Source organism: Plectropomus leopardus, chromosome 13, assembly GCF_008729295.1.
Source record: "Plectropomus leopardus isolate mb chromosome 13, YSFRI_Pleo_2.0, whole genome shotgun sequence".
In the NCBI taxonomy this organism is placed as follows: Eukaryota; Metazoa; Chordata; class Actinopteri; order Perciformes; family Serranidae; genus Plectropomus; species Plectropomus leopardus.
Window position 1 is genome coordinate 15,084,197 of NC_056475.1, and position 22,896 is coordinate 15,107,092.

General features: G+C 39.8%; 1 protein-coding gene across 1 annotated transcript in view; it reads right to left on the reverse strand.

Annotated features, from left to right (window-relative positions):
- sept8a (septin 8a) overlaps positions 1–22,896 on the reverse strand; it is a 38,068-nt gene that overhangs the window by 2,469 nt on the left and 12,703 nt on the right. Inside the window, exons 2-9 of the mRNA XM_042499914.1 lie at positions 22,263–22,377; positions 21,734–21,929; positions 18,636–18,822; positions 11,996–12,157; positions 10,304–10,400; positions 2,094–2,262; positions 1,809–1,941; positions 1,066–1,235 (exon numbers count right to left, since the gene is read on the reverse strand). Coding sequence (XP_042355848.1) covers positions 1,066–1,235; positions 1,809–1,941; positions 2,094–2,262; positions 10,304–10,400; positions 11,996–12,157; positions 18,636–18,822; positions 21,734–21,929; positions 22,263–22,377 — 1,229 coding nt within the window. The remainder of the gene's footprint in view (positions 1–1,065; positions 1,236–1,808; positions 1,942–2,093; positions 2,263–10,303; positions 10,401–11,995; positions 12,158–18,635; positions 18,823–21,733; positions 21,930–22,262; positions 22,378–22,896) is intronic.

A 22,896-nucleotide genomic window follows, 5' to 3' on the forward strand; every position in this document is an offset into this window, starting at 1 on the left:
AGGTCAGGGCTCTGTGCAAGTCAATTAAGTTTCTGCGCACCAAACTTCACACAACATTTCTTTATGGAGCTCATTTTGTGCACGGGAGCATTGTCATGTGGGAACAGGAACTATCTGTTGTTTAAAATATCAGTGTGTGCTGCAGCATCAAGATTTCCCTTCAGTGGATCCAGAGGAAAATCTCAAAGGTCTGCTCTAACCACATACTGTGCATTTTTGGAAAATCAAAACCAGGAGAGAAAGATTCCTTGAGTACACCTTCAAAGGAGAATTTTTTTAAACAATGCTTAGTGTAAACTTACTGTAACACCACAACAGATTTTTGAGAAGAAAGTAAAATGCAACACATTGTCCACTGCAATCTGTTACTGAATGATTGGTCTGCAATTTAATGGTAAAGCTCTACTGAAACTATCAGAGACCAATAGCTGTCTGGAAGGTACAGAACATATTTATAACTGCTCTGCAGTCCAGTTAAATAAACATGATGTGTAGTTCTTCAGCACAAACATTAAAAGCCTGTATTGTTTTCATATCCGTGCCAACATAAACACGGGCACAATCAGCATACCCCTATTGAAATCAGCTTTGCCCTGTATGAGCTGCATTCTGCATCACCTATTTATAAGCCAAGCTTCCAGTTGCTTCACTGCCTCCTCCCTGAATATCCTGAATAATTAGAGCGAGGCAAAAGGAAAGAGTGAAAGGACAGGAAATGTTAAGCCTGGGCAGGACAAAAAAAGGGAGGAAGTTTCCTTAACACATGCCAGGCCTTTATAATAGCTGAAATGCTTGTGTATTGGAGATAGGTCAACAACTGCCCAGAACCATTATGTGACACTTTGCCAGGGGACTTGGCAGGATGTACACCTTCTGCTTTAAGACTTGTAACAGAGGTTAAAGGGCAAAAAGAGGAGGGATGAGAGAAGCTGCAGCACAAAAAGGAAATCATTTCAGGATTGAAGGCGCAGAATGAAAAGACAACATGATTAGTTAAAGAAAAGGAGCAGGGTTGGAAAAAGCAGTTCCCTGCTACTGAGTGACAGACAGGAGGGATTGGCTTACTTTTTCTTGTCCTTGTCCTTCTTGAGGGGCTGAGATAGGGAGAGCGTCTCGGCTGCCACCTTCTTCCTGTTGAAGGCGTTCATCTCCTCCTCCAGGTCTCTCCGCTTCTCCTCCACCTTCCTCTTCTCCTCCTGGTGCATCCGCTTCAGCTGCTCAAACTTGTCATGCAGCTGAGTGGGAGGAGGAGAGGGTGGTGATGGACAGGCAGGAATGGGGACATCAGGAGGAGGACAGAAGAGAGACAACAGATCTGAATTGGTACTTGCTAACAGTCAGAGTGTGACAAAATATCTGGGTATGTTTCGGTCCTCAGATTTAGCGCTTGCTCCTAAAATGAGATATCTAAAAACAATCGCAATATATCACCTAGCTCACAGTATGGCAATATATCACAATATATTGAATTGTAACCCCTGTATCATAATACGTATTAAATCTTCTGATTCTTGCCAGTACACAGCCCTAGCTAATAGTGATGCTAACTCTCACTGGTGCAAAAGACCCAACAATGGGATAAACTGACTACAAATAAATTCTAAAAATATACATCTAAATATATGACACAAGCACAAAATATATTGTCTAATGTTATCAAAGGTGCAGACTGCAGTTACATTCTGCTCAAGGTGCTACTTTTATCATTTGCTTGTCTCTGAAGTTATAGTGTTGATACATGGACTTATCAGTGTCCGTTTAAAATCAAATATACCACATCTATAACCATAAAACCCCATTAGACCGACCTCTCTCTCCTTTTCTTTCAGTTCCGCTTCCGTCTCTTTCACTTTGTTGACAAACATTTGTCGCATTTCTTCCTCTTTACGCTGCAGGTCCCCCAAGAACTCTTTCCTCTTTGCCTCGTATGTCTCCTGAAGACTGGAGGGAAGAAAAGACAGTAATAGATTAGTTCTTGTCTCCTAACAATAGAGACTCTCCCTGTAGTTGACACTTGAGTATCTCTGTGGGTTTGTGTGTGTGTGTGTGTGTGTGTGTGTGTGTTTTCACTCCATGCACTCTCCCTCCACTACCTGAATGGCTGGCTGTCGGGGTCTGTATCTTTGAAGCCCATTTCCTCCAGCTTACAGCGTCGGTACAGCTCATAGTGGCGGGCGTGGGTCTGCTCCCTCAGATCCTCCATGTTGACCCTGATCAGCATCTCTCTGAGTTTTACGAAGTCGCAGTGACTCTCGTTCTCAACTAAAGGAAAAGAAGAATAAGGAATTAAGAGAGCGGGTCAGGTGATAATCTCATAAACAAATAAATTCTGCTACGATGTTTGAAAAATTGGTTTTGGTCAACATCAGCGCTACAAATGTGCAGCCACAGTTCTGAGTCTTTGCTTTTTGCTTTCATTCTGTGCCTGGCTGTCTTTTTCAGTACTTCTAACTTATTTTAACACCCCATCTGTCACCCTATTACCCTCCCTTCCTCTCCATTTCTCTCTGAAAAGCAGGAAATCATACCACATCTCTGCAGGAATGTGAAGTAGTCTGCACAAAATACAAGTGGACAAATCGCATTTGGAATTCATTAAATCCAACCAAATCTATCACATTTTGCCAGCAAACAAGAGTCGATAAATCAGAGATATTCTGCGAGTTCCAAGTTCATTTTTTCTATTGGAACAACTTTAACAACTTCACTTTAGTTTTATGTCTGAGCGACTCACACAGTTTAATGATTTCATGGTGGGAAAGAGCAGGAAGAGTTTCCTGCCTGACATACTGACAGTTGAGGGGAGGACGCCCTGGGCGTCATTTCCATTCCAATGAAGCCTATTTACTTACAGGTCACCTCATTTACTCCACTGCAACAAAATGAGCTGTTCTGGAAATGAATATGTTGAATTTTTTCTTCTGTTTGAGTGCACAACAAAGGTCAATATGGTAAGAGCGAGCATGCAGGTGTGCTGAATTGTGGGCTGAACTTTGAGGATTTTGTCTTGATATAACAAGTGGGTAATATGGCAATACATATGCTGCTAATAATCGGTCACAGGGTTTCTGCAAAGTTCAAAGTATTACAAAGATAATAGCTGTTAAAGTATAGGTTAAATGTATGATGGAAAACCAGCAGTAGCAATGAAGCCGTCAGAGAGGCAAATTAGTCGGTATTCCTTCCTGATAATTTAAAGCAAAACAAAAAATATTTAACATAACATAACATTTAAAAGTCACCAAAACAGAGAAAAACAAAGTTTCTGACACTCAATTTTTTTTAAATTGGGGAGGACTCCCCAAACCCCTACTTTTTGTTTTGCGATCATATTTTTGAGGTCAAGGTTGGCAATACTTTAACTGAATAAAATATGTTTTGCAAGATTTGACATTTGCACATTAAAAAATGCTGACCTTCAGAGATACTGTAGCCATCAACAGTAATGACAGTGCTTGCGACAAGTCTGATATTAAGGAAGTTGAATGCAATGCTTTTTAAGTCTTTTCAAGACCTGCATATAAATCCCTGCAGCCAAAATCCTTTCTGCTCGGCTCTCATCAATAAAAATCCCTAAAATAAAATAAAAGTAAGGTTTTCCTTCTTGATGTAATTTTCCCTCCATTTGCAGACTTGATAATGCCTTTGAAGCCTATGTGGAAACTTGGAAAACTTCTAATTACTTGAAATGCTCAATCTCCTCCAATCTTTATATGAGTGCACACTGACGTGCAAAATTTCTGCAAACTACTAAAAACCTAGAGCACGAGGCAAAGCTGTTCTGGTCCAGTGTAGAACTGGATACATCAGCTGGATAATCTTGGAAAAACTCAAGTGACACATTAAAACAGACGTTTTGTCAGAGGAAAAATAACTTTTTCCTTGCAGCAAGTTAATGTGATCAACCTGTTAGAAAACCTCTGGAAGAATGCAATAAAGCTTTTCTGTTGACTCGGATCTGGTGTGTGTGGTGACTGAGGGCACGTGCAGAGCGGAGGCACGTGGTTTTTCAGAGGCAGAAACATATGCCATGTACCCCGGGGTAGCAGTGATGGAGAATGGGATGTATGCTGTCTTTAAATACCACCACAAGCTGTGAGCTCTGAGGATGTAACGATGGCAATAATGACATTGGAAAAGCCCAATTAGCCTGGCATTTAGCTTCTCCTGATGAGACATGCTGGGAAAGTGGGCTGCAGTGCATGACAGCAAACCACAACGCCACATCAAAATAGGGAAACAAAACAGAGTCAAAGTGCCTGAAAAACCCAAACATTTCACCTGAAGAAACAGATGTTCCTTCATTGAAGGGGATACATAGGAATACTTCACCCTCCTCTACTTTAATGCTTTTGGACCCATAATAAAAGATGTTAAAGAGTAGCAGTGATTGAATTGAATCATGCACTCTTACTTTCACTTAAATTTGCGGATGACCACACATCATTAGTGGGAATATACAAGTTAAAAACAGACATGAGCTGTTCTCTCGGGCTGGATTCAGGCTACTGAAATTGCCTGTTCATTTGACATCTAATAGTCTCTCTGTACTGGCCCCCTGCTGAGGGCTGAATGAGGGCCAACGCTCTGACTGACTGCAGCACTGAGCCCTCAAGATATCTGAGCACGGGCTCTGCAGACACGTACAGTGCACATGCCAGCCAGAGAATAGGGACATTCAAACAGAGAACAGAGACATGGCTGCAAATAAATATGTAATTAACAAACAATAATCGGAACTGACAAATGTGGAACATAAAAATGATCCACGTGTTCCTGGCTGATCATTTGTTCCTGTGTGTTTGGGAAGACTTTTGCATATTCTGAGTGGTAGATTGGCAGAGCTATGTATATGATAGTAAGTACTCTAAAGCTCATGTTGAATAATGTCACCATATATGACAGTTCTATGCAAGATATCAGCAACACTTACATAAACCATCATACAGCAAGACAGAGATTCTACAGCCATACAGGCAGCTTTGTGAGGTATGAATGTTTGTACTAAATTTTACGGTAGTGAATCCGTACTTAGTCCATACTCACTTAAAGTCCATCGTTGTCTAGACATTTTGCTGAAAACTACAAATGTGAGCCTCATGGTGGTGCTACATGAAAAGTCAAAGGACCTCCAGAATCAGTATGACACGAACTAGGTGTGTACCTGTACTTCATTCAGAATATTGACATTCAAATTCTAAATCAAATTTTGAATGCTGTCCTAGCAGCAATCCAACAGGATCATAAATTACTGTACATTTTTTCATTAAAGAATGGTGATTACAAAAAAGACTAACTAATTTAATCACAAGAATTACAATTGAAATTGAGGACTGCTTTGACATGTGGTACAGTCCTACAAGCCATAATGTCTGTACAAGATTCTGTGTCAATCCATTTCATAGATGTTGAGATATTTCACTGAATACATTAAAACTTTGACCTGTTGATGGCCCAAGAGGGAAAAACAGGATCACCAGAACCATTAGGATTTATCATCTGGGAATATTTGTACCAAATGTCATGACACCAGCCAACAGATGTGAAAAACTTAAGACCAAAAAAGTCAGTCTGCTGGCTGCACTTGAGGAAAAAGTCAGGGGAATTGCCACAGTCACCAGTCATCTCATGAAGAACATGGATGTCACAGCATTGCATCAAATAGTTTCCAAATGACTATCCCACTGACAGACCGAGATTGTCATCCATAGCGCCACAACGCTAACATAGCTACAAACTGAATATAGTTTTGAATTACCAAACAGGTTACATATTCAATACTTTGGGCCAGAGAGGAGCTCAATATCTTGATTTGTTATCAATTTGCAATTAAGACATTATAGAGTAGGAATGCTTTAAGTGTTATCCTTGTGTGGCTGTGTGGGAGGTGGTATATCTCTGAGTAGGTTTTGGTGAGCTAGTCTGACACAAAAGTTCAGGGCCGACTTTCAGTGATGGCTTAATTGTTGTAATATTGATAAATGTTTTCAATCTTGCACTCTTTTTTAACCCTACCCTAAAATAATGTAATCTAACCAAAATGGACTGAATTAAATGCAAAGTCAGTGATATAACATCTATAATTAGATATAAACACATACCATAATATGTGTGCACAGTTGAACAAACACCCAGTAGCCTGCAGAGTAGAAATACAAGAGGTCTGCTATATGTCACTGATGTCTGGAGTTCAGAGATAACAGACATCAAGATCCTCAGGGAAGATAAGCACACACACAAACACACACACTCAGACAGAGCCCCCTGCAATTACTCTTTTTATCAGTAGACAGTCCTTCCTCTGTCTTCCCTCAAGTCCATGGAAAGTTCCCATGCCTCCTCAAGAGGTTACCATAACCCATCTATATGACATCTGGCATCCACAAACTGTTTCCACTGACACACAGACCTTCCTTTCAGTCAGCCAAATGGAGTAAAACACTAAGACTTCTGTGCTCTTCTGCCCCTGTCCTCAGATACTGTGACAGAGCGTGTTGTATGAATGATGAGCCATCAGGTTTGCTAGCAGGCCTCGCTAAAAGCTAAGTAGTTTTCTTGTAAGACATCCAATCCAGACCAGATTTTTGTTGTTGGAAAGAGATGGACAAAGTCAATAATAAGATGCAGACAATAGCAAAAGAACAAATGACAACTTCAATTTCTGTTCTAGAAATAATGGTAAAATTTCTGAACTAATATCTTAAGATGCTCATGAAAATACAGCAGCATAATTTCTTACAGCCTGAATGGAATATGGCAACAATCACCTCAGTCCACAAACTCTTTATAAACTAAATGCCCAATCAGTATTCTCAATAATGATGTGTTACACATAATAATGTGGTTTCCCACACATTCATTTAGTTTTGGCGGCCCACCACATCTGCTGCCACGTGTTGTTATCTATTTTTGGAGCTGGGCCATCAGTCGGAGCCCTACTACAATAAATACTGTTCACTGCACCACATTCTCAGAGCACAGAGCATACTCTAGGCACAGACGGAGCAGCAGAATGCCAGACACAGTGCAAGTGGAAACGTGAAGTGAAAAATTAGAAATATAGATTAAGTTGTTGTCTAAAGTAGGCATGGGCAGGAAAGCATATATACGGAATACTAGGGGTTTTTAGAATAACTTGGTGGTATGATTTTTAATTTTTTTTTAATACCATCAAAAAATGTGCGCTGCACATAAATACCATCATATACCTTATACCCCGGTGAAATTTCAGATCGGTATGAAAAATTATACCGTCCAAGCCTAGTTTAAAGATGGTCTGATGACAGATATGTTACTCAATAATAGAGTAACAGCTATTGCCAATCTTATTCCATCTTGATGAGTTAGACTACTATTTTGTTTACATCAGAGTAAAATATTATGCTTTCCTGAATCTTTACATTACTTTCTCCCTTGACATCCATTTATTTTTGGCATTTTATAGTCAGCATTTTGTTGTATCATTATCAAAACTTCCACAAAAGCATGCACATCCAGACAACAAAAAAATAGATGTTCGAAAAGGGATAATACAAGAGAAGGAAACAAAATCTGCATACTGGATTTTGCTCCATCTGATGAAAAGCACTTAGCTCAAAACATCACAAGGTACATGGTAGATGGTGGTAACTATATTAAATATTTGTAGGAGCATAATCAAGTGTGCAGACTTTGTTTTGTCTTTTTTTTTCTTCTCAATATTTCTTCTGTTGCATCAGCCTCGATACGTGTTGCCAGTTAATATCTAACACCTGTTTATCGCTACTGAAGGAATAACAAATAATTGCAATGACATAAAAAAAATCCCAAAGAAATGAGTTGTTAGTAAAGTTAAGAAAACTTTTTTGCAGACGGCCCTATTCTGTATGTTAATGGATGGGACTATAGCTTCATGGTGACTGATGTGAGTCCGAAGGAATCTGTCCCCCAGGAGACAAACAGCAGGCTTTAAAAATAACCATGGAGTGTCCTCTGAGGGTTGGGGAATGAGAGCGGTCAGTGGATAATGGAGAGGAAAGGAAGACGGGGTGAGGACACAAGCTCAGTAAACTGAGGAAAGGATAGGAGAGAGGGGGAGAGAGAGAGAGAGAGAGAGAAAGAGAGATGGAGGGAGGGAGGGAGGAAGGGAGGCTTCTATGAGAGTTTAACTCCCATCTGAGCAGTAATATTCTCACAGCATAACTCTGTGTGACATTATTTAATTAAAATATTTACTCTCATTGAGAAACACAGAGGAATGAGCTGTGGGAAACAAAGATCACTTTCATCTCCAACATGGGTAACGCATGTCTGTAAACATAAGGCACATGCACACTATCACGCACACAAAAAGGCAGAGAGACATGGGTTTCACACACATTAAGAGCGACATATAACGCCATACACATCACTGGCACACACAGAAGCACACTGGCAATTTACCCAAACAATCTACCCACTCGCCCTTCGTTTCGCAGTGTCACTCTGCATGAAGTCACACTCACAGCTGTGGAGGGCACTCTGCATTGAGAGGGATGGTATAAATAAACAGACAAACTGTGGGACGCCCTCGCCACTCTGCCGTGAGCAGGAAAACATCTTTCACCATGGATACTGACTGACACGTTGCTTTCTCAGCTGCAGTTATATTGTTTCTCTATAAGCACAAAACATCCTCAAAAAACACAGCATGTGGTATAACAGAGATCCTACTTTAAAAAAAAAAAAAATCAACAATGAATCACGTGATCCAGTTTTGCTTCTATGAACAGGCAGCGTAAAAACAAAATCTTTGCCAGTAGAAAAGTGGAAGCTGATTGCATGTTTCCGCAATTCCCTGCATGTGCACTTCCATGTTGGGTGTGGCATTTGGTAAATCTTTACTGGCACAGGATGCTGTCAGAGATTTTTATTGCTTGACTTGTCTGACAAATTTAACTTTATTTTATCTATTTAGTTACTTGCTTCTATATTATTTTATATGAATTCTTAACTTTGGAATGGGCCTTAATACTATGAAACTGCTACATGAATACACAAACAGAGGCATAGTGAATAGAGCGAGGCTGCAGGGGCCGGAAAGAGAGTGAGCCGCGTACTTCCTCAAAAATGATATACACATGACCACTTTCAGATGCATTCACAACGCAGTAAAATCCCTGAATCATCACTACGAAGCCAGGCACACTTGTTTTATGGCAAAATAAAGACTGTTCAGTTCAAACACTGACACTGTGCTTTGTCAGGCTGAGAGAAATTTGAGTGAGTGCTAATATGCCATGATACTACTCTCTTCCATCATTTCTACATTTGTCACTATACCTCTTTGACCCTTTTAATGCCTGTAAAAAAATCAACAGCTAGTGAATATGCAAATTAATCAGCATCATCAGGTGTGTGCAGAGCAAAATGAACTGAACTATTTGTAACTGCAATTTACTGACTTGAGTACTTGTGAATGGTGTTGAGCTCTCAAACACGTTGACTGTTACAATGGCAACTACTGTTCAAGGATTTTCTGTTGCATGATTAGAGGTAAGGGAAGTCATGACTGCAAGCGGACAGAGATAAGAAAAACAGTTACTAGTGACAAGCGGGAAGTGACTGAGTAATATTTAGAGTTGGGTACTGTTCACAATAGAAATAATGACGGTAACTGTAATTCATCACGGGTAACTAATGGTACCTTTTTTGGTATTTTACATCCCCTGTAATAACATAAATGCTTTTTAAACAAACTGCACCAGTGACATTGTAGACCAAAAAGCAATTCTACTTTTTTCTTATATACATAGATCTTATAATCTGTGTCTGTCTGCTTATGCATGTGTGTGTGTGTGTGTGTGTGTGTCTGCTTGCCTGGCAGTGATACTAGGCTATTACCAAAATAATATGAAAAAGAAAATAGAACTAAACTGATGGTTGAACCTGTTGGCTCCACAGAGCTCTGTAGCTGGCTTCCAGTCAGGCTTCGGGGCACTTCCACCTCTCATCTAAACTCAGCATTCTCACCCAGATACACTCACAAGTACGGAAATTTGGCACCGATTGATTTAATGTGAATACAATGAATAACATTGGAACTCTATATAAATGATGTCATTCAGTAGATACCCTTAATGTAATAAAGTTATTAACCTACTTTAACTACACTATTTTTGTTTGTGTAGTCTCAAACTTAGCTATTATTTTCATAGTTTTTATCCAGTATCACAGTAAAACATCCACTGACCCCTTCATGTACTCACTGTTGGGTTTGCTTGAGAAACATTAACACACACAGAAAAATACACTCTAATAAACTAGCTTGTTCAATGGTTCTCACCTTGCACGACACCCCAGGGGTACTGTCTGGCCCTCACTGTTTTGTTCCCCACTTTGACCTCTTCCACGCTCCCAACCACAGCAAAGGGCAGATGGGCCTGTGCAAGAGAAGATGTTTTTATGTTAAAAAGGTTAAGAGGCCACAACCATTACTGGAGTCATGAAGAGGGGCTGAATCCCCGCTCCCTCTCTCTCCTAAGTAAAGAGTTTCCTCATGGTGACATTCCTTACAGCACAGCAGCCACTTCACAAGTTACATTTCACTAGACTCAAACATCTTATGTACAAATGACACAACAAAAAGGATTAATGAAAATTGAGTGTTGACTTTCAAATAAAACTTGTTTCACTGTGGCCATCATCTCTCTTATCTTTCATGACCAGACCACACCACAGAGAAGTGTAACCACCCTGACACATGAGCTGCAGCAGAGTTGTGTTTTAAGTTTAACATGTGGCTCAGTTGGGGCTGAGAGGCCTATTTTGTTGAAGTGATAAAACACACACACTTTTTTATTGCCCTCAGATCTACTACGCTTCGTTAGGATCGACATTGAAGCATCATGGGGAAAACATGCCTGATATTCAACCTCAAATATTAGGTGGTGAGTTAAAACCAGCTGGCTGGTTGCAGCTCAGAGGAACAAGCTGGTGAGTGTGGGCGCTGATGTAACCGACTATGAATAGATGGGGATACTGTACAGGGACTGTGTCTGGGGAAAAAGCAAATCCAGTCGTATTTATCCATGAGAGAATTTATAATTTGTGCATTTGTACATGTGTGGGTGTGTGCTTGAGCACAGTGTGATTATACATCACCTCAATTATAAAATTAGAACAAAAAGGCTGAATATTTCTAAAAACAATTATTTGAGCTTGCTGCCTAAGCATGAGTCAAAAGCCTAGGTTCATTTTATTGTTATATGCATATTTGTTTTAGTATTTCAAAATAATTGGTTTATTTTGACAGTGGAAAATTTAAAAATGGAAATAAAGCCAGTTGTAGGAAAGCACATTTTGCCATCAGGTTCATAAAATCGTTTAATTATGGAAAGAATTGAGAAACGGGGTACTGGAAGAAAGCAAGAATTCATACAGGTTTGTGTAAAACTATATATAATGTTTGCATATAGCGCATGTCCAAGCACATGCCCAGGGCCAGCTGGTATGTGCACATATTTTTACTGTTTTTCCATGGATACACTTGCAGATTTGTGGGGTTGCAAAGTGTTGAGATAAGAGGGGAAAGCATGTGTTAAAAGCAATAAAATGGTGTTGACATAGACTGTCGTTACCACGTGTAACACACGAAGACATAATCTGTGAGCAAAGTGGTATCTTAGTGACAAATCCTTTTTTAATCAAACAATGCTGAGAAGTGTCGGGTACAAAATTAAGCACCAACCACCAGCTAATATATGCTAATATTGGTAAAATATGGAAGTGGCTGGAGGATTTCAGATGCAAATAATGATTTACAATTGAACGGGTTGTGAATTTAAACATTTATCTGTCAGTGGCTGGTAGATGCTCACATTGAACAGTTTCACACCCCGGTCACAAGTTGAAAGAACAATGTAATCATTATTACTTTCAGACCATCCAAGTGTGTACAAAAACAAATCTGGAATTTCTTTGTTAGGTAAAAATGTAAAAAAGACTGGTTGTATGATAATTTCACAACATCACTTACATTCATGGAGGCGTTGATCTCACTGACGGCCTCGTCGTCTGTTGGGAACTGATATATCTGGACACCATTGCTCACCAGCTCACTCATAATCTTTATTTTGAATTTATGGAGCTCACTCTTTGAGATTGTGTCCGCTTTGGCAATGATGGGAATTATGTTGACCTGAGGAAAGGATGAGAAGACAGAGGGGATTTAATAAACAAAGTTATTAAATGTGTATTGTGTGTATGAGCATTGTCCTTGTTTTTATAGTTGAGTCTGCCAAAAATATACATCCAGTCCTGTACTGAAAGCTGCTTTGTGTTCTAGTGTATACGTGGTATTCATTTTGCAATGATTTTTCTAGGGTGGTATGACATGCATCTTCATGACAGGACACAATGTACCTGTCAAGCTAAATATGATGAAAGCAGACACACAGAAAATCAACTCAGTGTTTTCAGTGGATTACAGAGTACAGTAATTAACTTCCTTTTGTCAGCAGGTCATGAACAAACACTGTGAATTAAGCTAAATTAAACACACTGAAGACCAAATTAAATACAGAAACCAAACTAAGTGCACTGCTAAATATAGTTGAGAAGGCATACCAGACCATACACAGCAATACTGTACAGTGAATAAGCTCAGTCAGAAACCCAGCAGATACATAAAACAAACAGTGATTATGAAAACAAACTAGGCTCCATCTCCAATCAGCAGCAGATGTGCAGAAATAAACACACAGTTTGTCTGCATTCCTCTGCACGGCTGCATTACCCGAATCACTAACAGGGAGGACAAGGAGCATCCCCACAGATTCACTCATCAATTCCATAGTGCGCCTCAGAGCAAGAGCCAGCGCTTGTTAGGAGTAAAATTATAGGCTCATCATACTTTATTGGATCATTAATTTACAGCAGGGCAGCCAGTGTCGCGCTTTAACCCTTATTTAACAATCAAGCTCCCTAATCGCTATCCAGAGCTGACAACAGCCGTGTGTGAGTTGCGTGTCTTGACGTTGTCGGTGAGGAGGGAGGGGACTGTGATATTTGTTCACTTCCCACAGCCGGGTTTTCCCAGCTGACCAAAGAGTATTCCCAAATAGTTCTCAGCGTTTGTTCTGACCACTTGGAGCACCAGATGGGCAACAGTGACCACATCAGAGCAGTCTGCATGTAAGATAATCACTGACGACAAAGGATTGACATAATGTGATATTTTTGGCTTTTTTGCTGTAATCTTACACCAGTCAAATAACTGAACTATGTAGAGAGTAAGTTAGCTGTGGGCAACAACATTTTTTTGTAGCCTACATTTGTTTATATTTTGTCAAGTGGTGCCATTTGGCTATTAAGGTTCCTGTTTGGCTACCAGGGAAACAAAAGTGCTTTCCTCCTCATGTTTTGGTTGCACAATGGTTGCTGCACTTCCTCTTTGTCATAAATTGCGCCTTCATTTTCCCAGGAGATCATATCCTTTGCTAGGCAGAATTGCATTGTAAAAGCGAGGCTTATATGGAACCAGTGTGGACGCAGATCTCATTATTTTATAGCTTTTATATTGCATAATCAGTTTTTACTTTATAATAATATGTTATGTTAGGCAAAAATAATGATTTTCACTTTCAAAAGCATCATGATTCCCAGGAAAGTTAAGGAGTTAAATCATGGATGTATAAAAAAACCCACATACAGCATGGAGGCAGGGCCCTATTCATTCCTTTGAGAGCTGCTCAGTGACGCATGAAGAAAAACAAGCTCTATTTCCACCGTATAAAAGTACCCTGATCTTGCACATCATGGGGCCCACAGAGCATGCGCACTGTGCCCGAAAAGGCAACTTTAGCCAGCGGAGCGGCTGACTTCTGGTTTAGCATCCTGCTAACCTGAATGGCGATCAAATAGGTTCATCTGGCAGCTCTTTTAGACTTTCCAAATGTTATCAAACTTATTGGATTAAATCTTGATAGAGAAAGGAGTCATTTTGAGAAAATTCTGATGCTCACAAGAATTTATCCATTGATTTACAGGCATCTCTTTCCCAAGGTAAGTCAAAAAGTGGAAAAAGGTCTTGGCATCTTGTTATGGTATAATTCCACTTTTGGCCACTGTGTAAAATTTGCTTCACAGCCTGGGGCTTTTCCTAGGTGATAGAGTTAAATGAGCATCTTTTTTTCTATGATTTCTAATATTTATTGGATGCTTATAGAACATCTGAAATAGACTGAGTTACAATATACATTTCACTGATTATAGTCCAAATTATGACAAATTTCAAAAGGGTAGTAGGAAATAGGGAAAGGAACCGACTTGTTCTAGTTTAGAATCTGTCTGACCCATTTGAATCATATGCTTCTGAGCTTATCAATTCCTTTTATCCATGACAGCATGACAGTTGCACATTGCAAAACAATGATGTGATGCTAAAACATCAATTTCAAGACTGCCATGTATGTGGGGGCTTGCTTTTGTCCCAGAAAAGCAGAATCGATAACGGCATTGGCATCAATAAAATCTTATCAATGCCCATCCCTAGTAAGAAATATCAATCCTTGTTTGTAAAGTGGCCTCTTCAAAATCAATCCTCTACATCCTAATATTAGATAAATAACTAGTAATGATTTCCTTCTATTCAAGACCAAAACATATAAAACAAAAGGACAACTCCTTCTCACTCTTTATCTCTCTTCCTGCCTTCAGCCATCAGAAACCACACTCACTGTGGTGGGCCTTCAACTATCCTCCCAAGGGAGGGGGGGATTCGTAGCCCATTTACAAGAAAAACACCATTGTCTCGCCTTGACAGCAAACTCCACAGACTGAGGGAACAGTTGTTTCTGGTCTGCTTCCCTGGTTTTTCCTGTGAGCTATCTGGCAGACACTGTTCATTTATCTTTAGTTTCCAGATAAAAGTTCATATTCACACACAGTTACACACCATAACTCAGCATAGAAATTAAAAAAATTTTTGGATGGATGCACTCTCAGAATGCCTCTCATGGGACTGAAATACTAAATGTAACAAAAATGTGACAGTACTTAGACTTAAGTGCCTAAATGATTGGTTAATTAATTACTTGACAGAAATGAATGAATAAGCACCAGCTCCAGCTTCTTTGGTGTGAGGATTTGCCAAATTTCTCCATTTTATAAAAGCATAGCTTGAGGTTTGGACTGCTGGTTAGACAGAATAATAATGAAAAACAAAACAAAACATTTGAATCCATCAGTTCAGGGTCTGGGAACATATGAAGAGCATTTTTTTTTTAGTAATTTTATGTTTAACGATACTAAACAGCGGATCAGTTCATTGAAAAATAACCAGTAAGACGATCAGTTAAAATAATCATAAGTTGCACCTTTTTTCTCTGTTACTTGATAAGGCTCTTGTCTAGGCCTGTTAAAGCGGGGAATTGGCACTTTTTGTGGTCAGCCATCACTAGAGTTTAAAGAAATGTGCAAAGGCTGACAGTATGTGGTGATTAGCTGCTGCAAATATTGCCTGCAGCACATTATTATTTCATCTAGAGAGAGACCACTGCATAAACAAGCCCATCAGGCCTGTAAAACAAAACAGCCTCACATGCACACTGTGGTCACTCAACACTGGCTTGCTTTCGGCTGTATTTCACATAGTGGAAAGATTGGTGGGACGGAGCCACAGAGGTCAGAGCAGTGTTCACCCTTACCACCCACTCAGGCTCAAACTGAGCCCACTGTTTCACTCACAATGCTGTAAATCGTCTGAGATAAAAGTGCCTGCCACCAGCTTTGCTATTATTTTACACTTTCAACACTTTGACACTGTGTAAATGAAAAAGGCCTGTGCATGACCAAAATATCTCTTTTAGCCACACTAGAGGTTCACGAAAGAAGGGTTTGGTTTATATGAATGGACGGGGAGATTTGACTGAGGTAAGCTGCTTTGCTTTCACTCATATTAGAGTATAGTATGTAAGCTGTTATACGATAGCTAACACATGTTAACTGCTTTGCTGTGGTTCAAATACCGGATAATATATTTAGCTCAGGTAAGCTACCATGTGTTGCCTCAAAGCAGAGGGTACAGAGTTTTGGCCGTGCAGCTTTGGATGGTATCAGGAGACAGTTGGCAGTGTAGAGTGCCAGGTTTTGATCACTCTGTTGGCTGATAAAGACAGCACAGAGGCTCAGTGGTCAAACGCTGTCGCCTCACAGCAAGAAAAGTACTGCATATGGATCTTGGCCCTTTCAATGTGAAGTCTTTTCTGTCTTTTGTGTGAGTTCCTCTCAGGTCTAAACAGCATTTTGGTTTCCATTTTGACCCACCAGCAATGTGTGGCGGTGTATTTGTCCACAGAGACTCTGCCCTCTGCTTGAATTTTTTTTCTTATTTTTCTGTGCACAGGACATTTCTGTGCTACAACCAGAGCAGTGGTGTGTAACCCCCAGCCAGGCAGCTCACAGGTGAGGCCAGGCCTGCTTTCTGTTGGACAGCTTAGTTAGCTTGCTTAAGTTTCAGCTTTTCCATTACAACAAATGTAACATTCCTACAATAGTATCTTGCAGTGTACGTAGAAGAAGTGTAGAAATAATGTTGTGGTTACAAACAATAAACACAATTCCTGCATAATGTACTTTAAAACAAGAAAGTGTCAAAAATATATCAAAATACATTTATGTTGAGTGAATTTATACATAAAGACCTACAAAAACGTGGTTAAGAACTACTGTGTGTTAAATTACGACAAGAGTTAATCCTTATAAAACCATTATCTGTCCCTTTAGGGTGATAGTTGTCTAAAGTATCCGGTCACAGTTTTGAAGAGTACCAGGAGATATCTGGCAGAGACGCACAGCCGTGCGTTGATAGTTGGCAGAGGTAAGGCAGCAGGTTTTGGTCACAAGCTGACCATCTGCTTTGTTCTGGAGTCATTATCACTGCATCACCACACACAAACAGGGCTGAAGCTGCTGCCACTATGTCATCCATATAGCAGTGCTATCAGTAGTCAAATGTATACATCACAGTGCTGTAAATCTATCTGACTGGTGTATCGACGCTTCTTTAATTAACTCAATTATCAATTCACTAAATTATACAGGCCAATGCATTAATGGCTCTTTATCATAGAGGTCCATGTAGCTTTCTCAGTTTAAGTGCTTGCAGATATCCGAGACGTCAGTATAATCATTCTCGCCTTTGGTCAAAACCAAATACAGTCGAAGACACACAAATCTTCACATCTTGCATTTTAACTGCCTCTTACTCTGTCATTTCTTCTCTTCCCGGCTTTGAGTACACATGTTTTGAGGATCTTTTCCCTTCCTGAAATTCCACACTTCCCACACAATAAAACCAGGATTGAGGATGGAAAAAAACACTGAATGGTTTTAGCTGTGTTTATCACTAAGCTGTTTTTCCAAAACATCTTATCAAAATGTCAACAGGTTGAATTTATTTACGTCTGTTGAACCGATCACAAAGACACTGTTCATAGTTACACCTTATGTGTATGGACAATTTTTGTTCAATATCAATGCCAACATTTATTTGGATTACAAATAAAAACATCTGACACATAGAATAAGAGGCAATACAGTAAAGCAAACTACAGAGGATCAACTTTCTTCTGTGAAAAATTCAAAGAAAACCACTGACAAAGAAAAAAGATGTGCCTAAAATTAAAAATATAAATAATATCACAGTAAATACCACATGGCTCTAACTTTACTTGCCATTTCTGACTCTCTCCTCCCCCACTAAAACTCACTCCCTCCCCCTTCCCCTTCTTTCACGCTCCAAGTGCTGTTATGATGAGATTTTTTTTCCACCAGTTGTCTAATTGAGGCCGAGCCAGTGATTGTGTCTCTACTGAGCTGCACTTATCAGACGTGTGGCAAAGCACAGATCCACTGACCAATAATCTGTGTAGTAATACTCGCACAAGAGCAATGAAAAAGCCACAAATCAATGTGGCTCTGATTGTTACTATTGACTGCTGTTCAGCTGACCTGTAAACTGCAAATATGTTGAATCGGAACTTGTTCACATCACTTTATATCACTGCCTTACAAGGACTATTTTCTTTTTCACTTATATACAGATTATAAATTGCAATTCAGAAAGTGGAATGTAGTGAGCCCCTAAAGGGCCACGCAGGAGAAAAAAACTAGATGGTGGAAAAAAAAAATGATGGTGAAAAAAATTTATATTTTTTCAACATCATTTTTTTTTCACCATTAAAAAATATTTTCACCTTCTAATTTTTCTCCCACCGTCTAATTTTTTTTCTCCTCCATGTCCTTTAGGGGCTCGACATGGACCTTAACACAGAAAATCAACCTTTCACTTGTAAAAAGGCACGCGACATGTTGATTTTTAAGTGTGAACCTCGTATGCAGCAGGTTTTGTGTAGTTCTCCTGAAATCTTGGAAGCTTGCACATTTACTCTCACATCTTTCTTTCCGCTTTCTTATTCTTTTGGGACACAGAGAGTCCACATCCCAACAGAAAGATCAGGGATCTCCACGTTTCAGTGAAATTCATACCAGTCCCAGTGAAAGAGAGGTCGAATTTCAACAACACTGATAGTTTTCACAGACAATGGGAAAGACTGGAAATGTGTGCTTTTTGCCAAAGGGGGAAGACCAGAGCATATGTATGGATTCATGCGTACCTTGCTGTCCAGTTTTTTCATGGTGACGAGGTCCAGGGACTTTAGGGAGTGTCCTGTCGGGGCGATGAAATAAAGGCAGATGTGGATCCTGGTGTCATGGTAGTTAAACAGCGAGCGTTTGATCTTTAGCTCTTCCTGGAGATAGTTTTCAAACTGAGTGTCGATGTAGTCAACGATGGGCTTGTAACTGTGGAGACAGCCGAGAAGAAACTGTAAGGATTTATGTCTGTGGGTAAAAGCAAAAATATTTGTCTAACTCTTCATGCGCTTGTAATGAATATAAAGGAAATATGGACTTGTCACCGGGGAAATGAACCGAGACAGTTATGTTTTCAGTAACTGCGTGATCTGATCCCTTGCCAAGATCTCAGCTTAGAGCTGTACAGCTTAGTGCTGCATGAAATTTGTGCTCAGCTTATGGAAGTCTGGTTGAAACAAATCACAGAGGATGAAAATTGTCCTATCCTCTCTCATCAGTGCTCTGATGGCCTTTGTAGCCTACAGTGTCACCAGTAAATCACAGAAATCAGGAATGTGAGCTGTGAAAACATCAAAGGTTTTCATTTTTGGCTCATTAGCGTTTTGCATGCGTAGCTAAACAAACAAGACCAGGAAGGTAAAATTCAAATTTCTGAAAGTCCATATCGTTACACCGCGGATAACCTGCATTGTTAGAGGAGAACCAAAAGCCTTTACACACTAGGGACTTTTTTTGTGTGATAAATTTGCATGGCAATTTTTTTTTTTGACTTACTCTTTTGATCATCAGTACTTTCACATACAGAACACAAATGTTATGCGGCAAAAAAGCAACTTTTTTTCTCAAACTTTTGGACCGAAAGCAAAGGCAATAACACACAACTTTTTGCAGAACAAACATCACGTCACAACACCAGGACAGTGGCAGACCTGTTGCAAATTCACATCCCTGCTGATATGAAGAGTTTTGACACACAAAAAAAACTGTCCCGCCAAAAGGGCGATAAGGGAGGTCATGCATTTGCAGCAGCAGCCCTAAAGCTTTGAAACAGTTTAACATTTTCAGTCAGTTAAGCGCTCCCCCTTTGTAGATACTAAACGTATCTATGTACAAAGAGGGAACAGTATGTTTTAGGCCTTTTAGTGTCTTAGTGTCTGTAAGTGCTTCTGATTCTGCACCATTTTTAAACTGCAGTGATTATCAAGTTAAACACTAGGAAATATTGAATGTCCTTTGTTAAACTGATTTTGGTTATTGCAGAAGTACAGTTTGTCTCTGCAAGCTATTTCTAATATCTTTCAATTCCAAAACGGTCACCAGTCTGATAATGTTAGGGTCATGAGACAGTTTACAGGAAATTTATCATGCAGCCACAGCGAGCTTGTTTGGAGCAGTTTGAGTGTGCAGCTTTAACTCATTTAGTTTGGGGAGATGAGAACAAGACCAATAGCAGTCAGACACATTTTTAATAAATTGCGTCATTGCTGCCTCAAATACAATTCCTCAAAATATGTCTATTGTAACGTGGTTTATTAGTCACAATAGATACAAGTCTTGCAGAATCACTTACCATTCGCAACATATCTGCTGTTGTGATGCTCAATACATTTGTTCCATTCTCACAATCCCTCCAGCTTCGCCTCCAATGTATGCCTCAAAAATGTTTCAAACAGACATTGCTGTGGCTCTCAAACAGATGTGCATTGCTTATGTTACGTTGCTATGTTTGGGCACAACATGACCTCCTTGGCCTCACTGGGCACAGCAAGCATCACCTCTGCTTTCACATGTCCTCTGGCTCTCACTGACAAGATGCACAAGAGAACGTATTTTTGTAAAATTGTGCAATGTCATAGATCTGAAACACCTCCTGAATCGACATCACATCAGTCCTCAGTGCTTCAAAGTGACTGAAGTGCAACTCAGACTGTCAAGTTTACAAGATGTGCCTGCTACATTAAAAGTGCGATTCTGAGCCACAAAACAACAAGACTAAAATGAAGAGTTTCAGGAGTATAATAAGACAGATCTGGAAATGTAATGGCCAGCTGTTTCTTTGAGTGATGTAATCAGGTAACTAATTACTTAAACAGCAGACTACACTGGAAAATTTTCTACTGCAAGTGTTTGCAAATTTTACAGGTCAAAGTGAGACATAAGTCCATTTTTTTCTATATCAACAGCCAGCACCATGTTTACAGTGATCTGTCCTCTCCCTTCACATCTATCTTCAATCTCTTCTGAGGATTGCATCAACTCTGACCTTTTGAGGCTCTCTCAGTTGCATTTACAGTCCACTGCAGCATGTCAGTTTATACAGCCTACAGAGAAAGCTCCTATCAAAGGGCGTGAGAGTGCTTGCTTGCTTGCTGGCTAGTTCACAACAAGATCACTCCATTCCACAGCTGCATGTTTAAAAAAATCAGCTATTTCCTCCTTATTGCTGTCCCACCTCGTCTTATTTCCACCCTACAGAGAAAACCCAAATGTGCAGAAACCTGGACTGATATTGTCTGTTTTTCTCATTTGTAACCCTAGGCAACATGGACTTAATTTAGGCAAAACTATGGCGGTGTCATCGTGAAAAATAGAAAGAAGGGTTTGGATGAGAACTGACAGGGAAAATCTGTCGTTACAACAGTCAGGAGTCAAATGGAAAACACAGTGAAGCATGTGTTTGAGGCACGTACCACGCAAATGGAATATAACTCACAGGACAAAACAATAAGTGCTGTTTATCAGAATGCATCATCACTTTCCTGATGCAGTAAATGGCACTGTTGGTTAGATTTGCCACATTGTTCACACACAGTGTCATCTATAATCTGTAAGGCTTGAGTTCCAACTGCGGCTGTATGGCTGTGATAATTAGATGATCAATAAACAAGAGTATGGCTTAAATTGGGGATATATTTTGTTGAAAAACATTACATTTATTAGTGGTGGGAATCAGCAGAGGCCCCACAATACAACATCATCACAATACTTAAGTCATAATGCGACATTATTGTGATTTTAAACATTTTATGAAATGCTGAGCATTGGGATGACATATGACATATATTATTATTACACACTTGACCTTTTACATCATTTATTATCATTTCACCACCCTCACCTGTCCTCTTTGTTGATCTGATCACCGAAGCCCACGGTGTCAACGATCGTCAGTTTGAGGTGGACGTTGCTTTCTTGCAGGTCGTATGTTCGCGGCCGCAGATAAACGCCATTCTGATAGTGGCTCGCCTCTTCATTCTCAAACATGGTGTTGAAGAGTGTGTTCATTAACGTTGACTTGCCAATACCAGTCTCCCCTGTGGGTAGTAGGATGTACAGAAACAGACAGAGAGGTAAATTACTCAGTCACTGGAGAGTAATTCATCAGCCTGGACTGGACTGGAGTTTTTATTGCAGCAACACAATTGTGCATTTCTTTCCTGTCAGGAAAAACAACACAACGTTGCTGCTGTATTGTTGTAGTTAAACATGTTCTTTGGAGGAAAACAAATCAAGTAAAGGTTGAGGGAAAATGACTGTAGAGAAACGTTCATTAGTTACAGAATGGCATTTCCGTGAGCTGCTAATTGTAACAGTATTTAACACAATCTGTCACACACATTGCTCGCACACTGTTGTTTGGTACTCACCTACACAGAGAATGTTAAAACAAAATCCCTGCGTGACCGATTTACTGACCAGTTGGTCAGGGAGGCTGTCAAATCCAACATGTCCGCCCAAACTCAGGTTACGCTTCTCTTCATTCTGAGGGACAAAAACAAAACAAAACATTAAAAGTCTGGTTGCGTGTGTGAAAAACACACATGGTGAAGACATCAGTCAGAGGTAGGAAGAGCTGCAGCTGAAGCATTCACATTCCTACGCAAATGAAAGATCCTGCGTACATTCTGCAGATGTAACACTCATCGGCTAACATTATGAGATAAATAATCAGGGCCTGCTGTGAGGATGAGCTTCAGGAGTAATCCTTCACATGCATGAGGAACTAAAGACACTGCCACACGGAGAAACTGCTTCTCTGTGCACCAAATAAATAAGTCATTCAGAGATTTATGACACTGACATCATCTCAGTGAAATGAGAATATCCTCAGATGAAAATAAAAATCACTTGCAGGAAGTTTAGCAGTTCTTTCGATAACAACATCAACATCCTAAACATTTTAAAGCTACTCTTTTCTTTTATCTCAGCACTAATGGGTCACCACAGCCATACACAACAAACGATATAAACAAAATCATCGATCTTAATTAAGCTACTTGT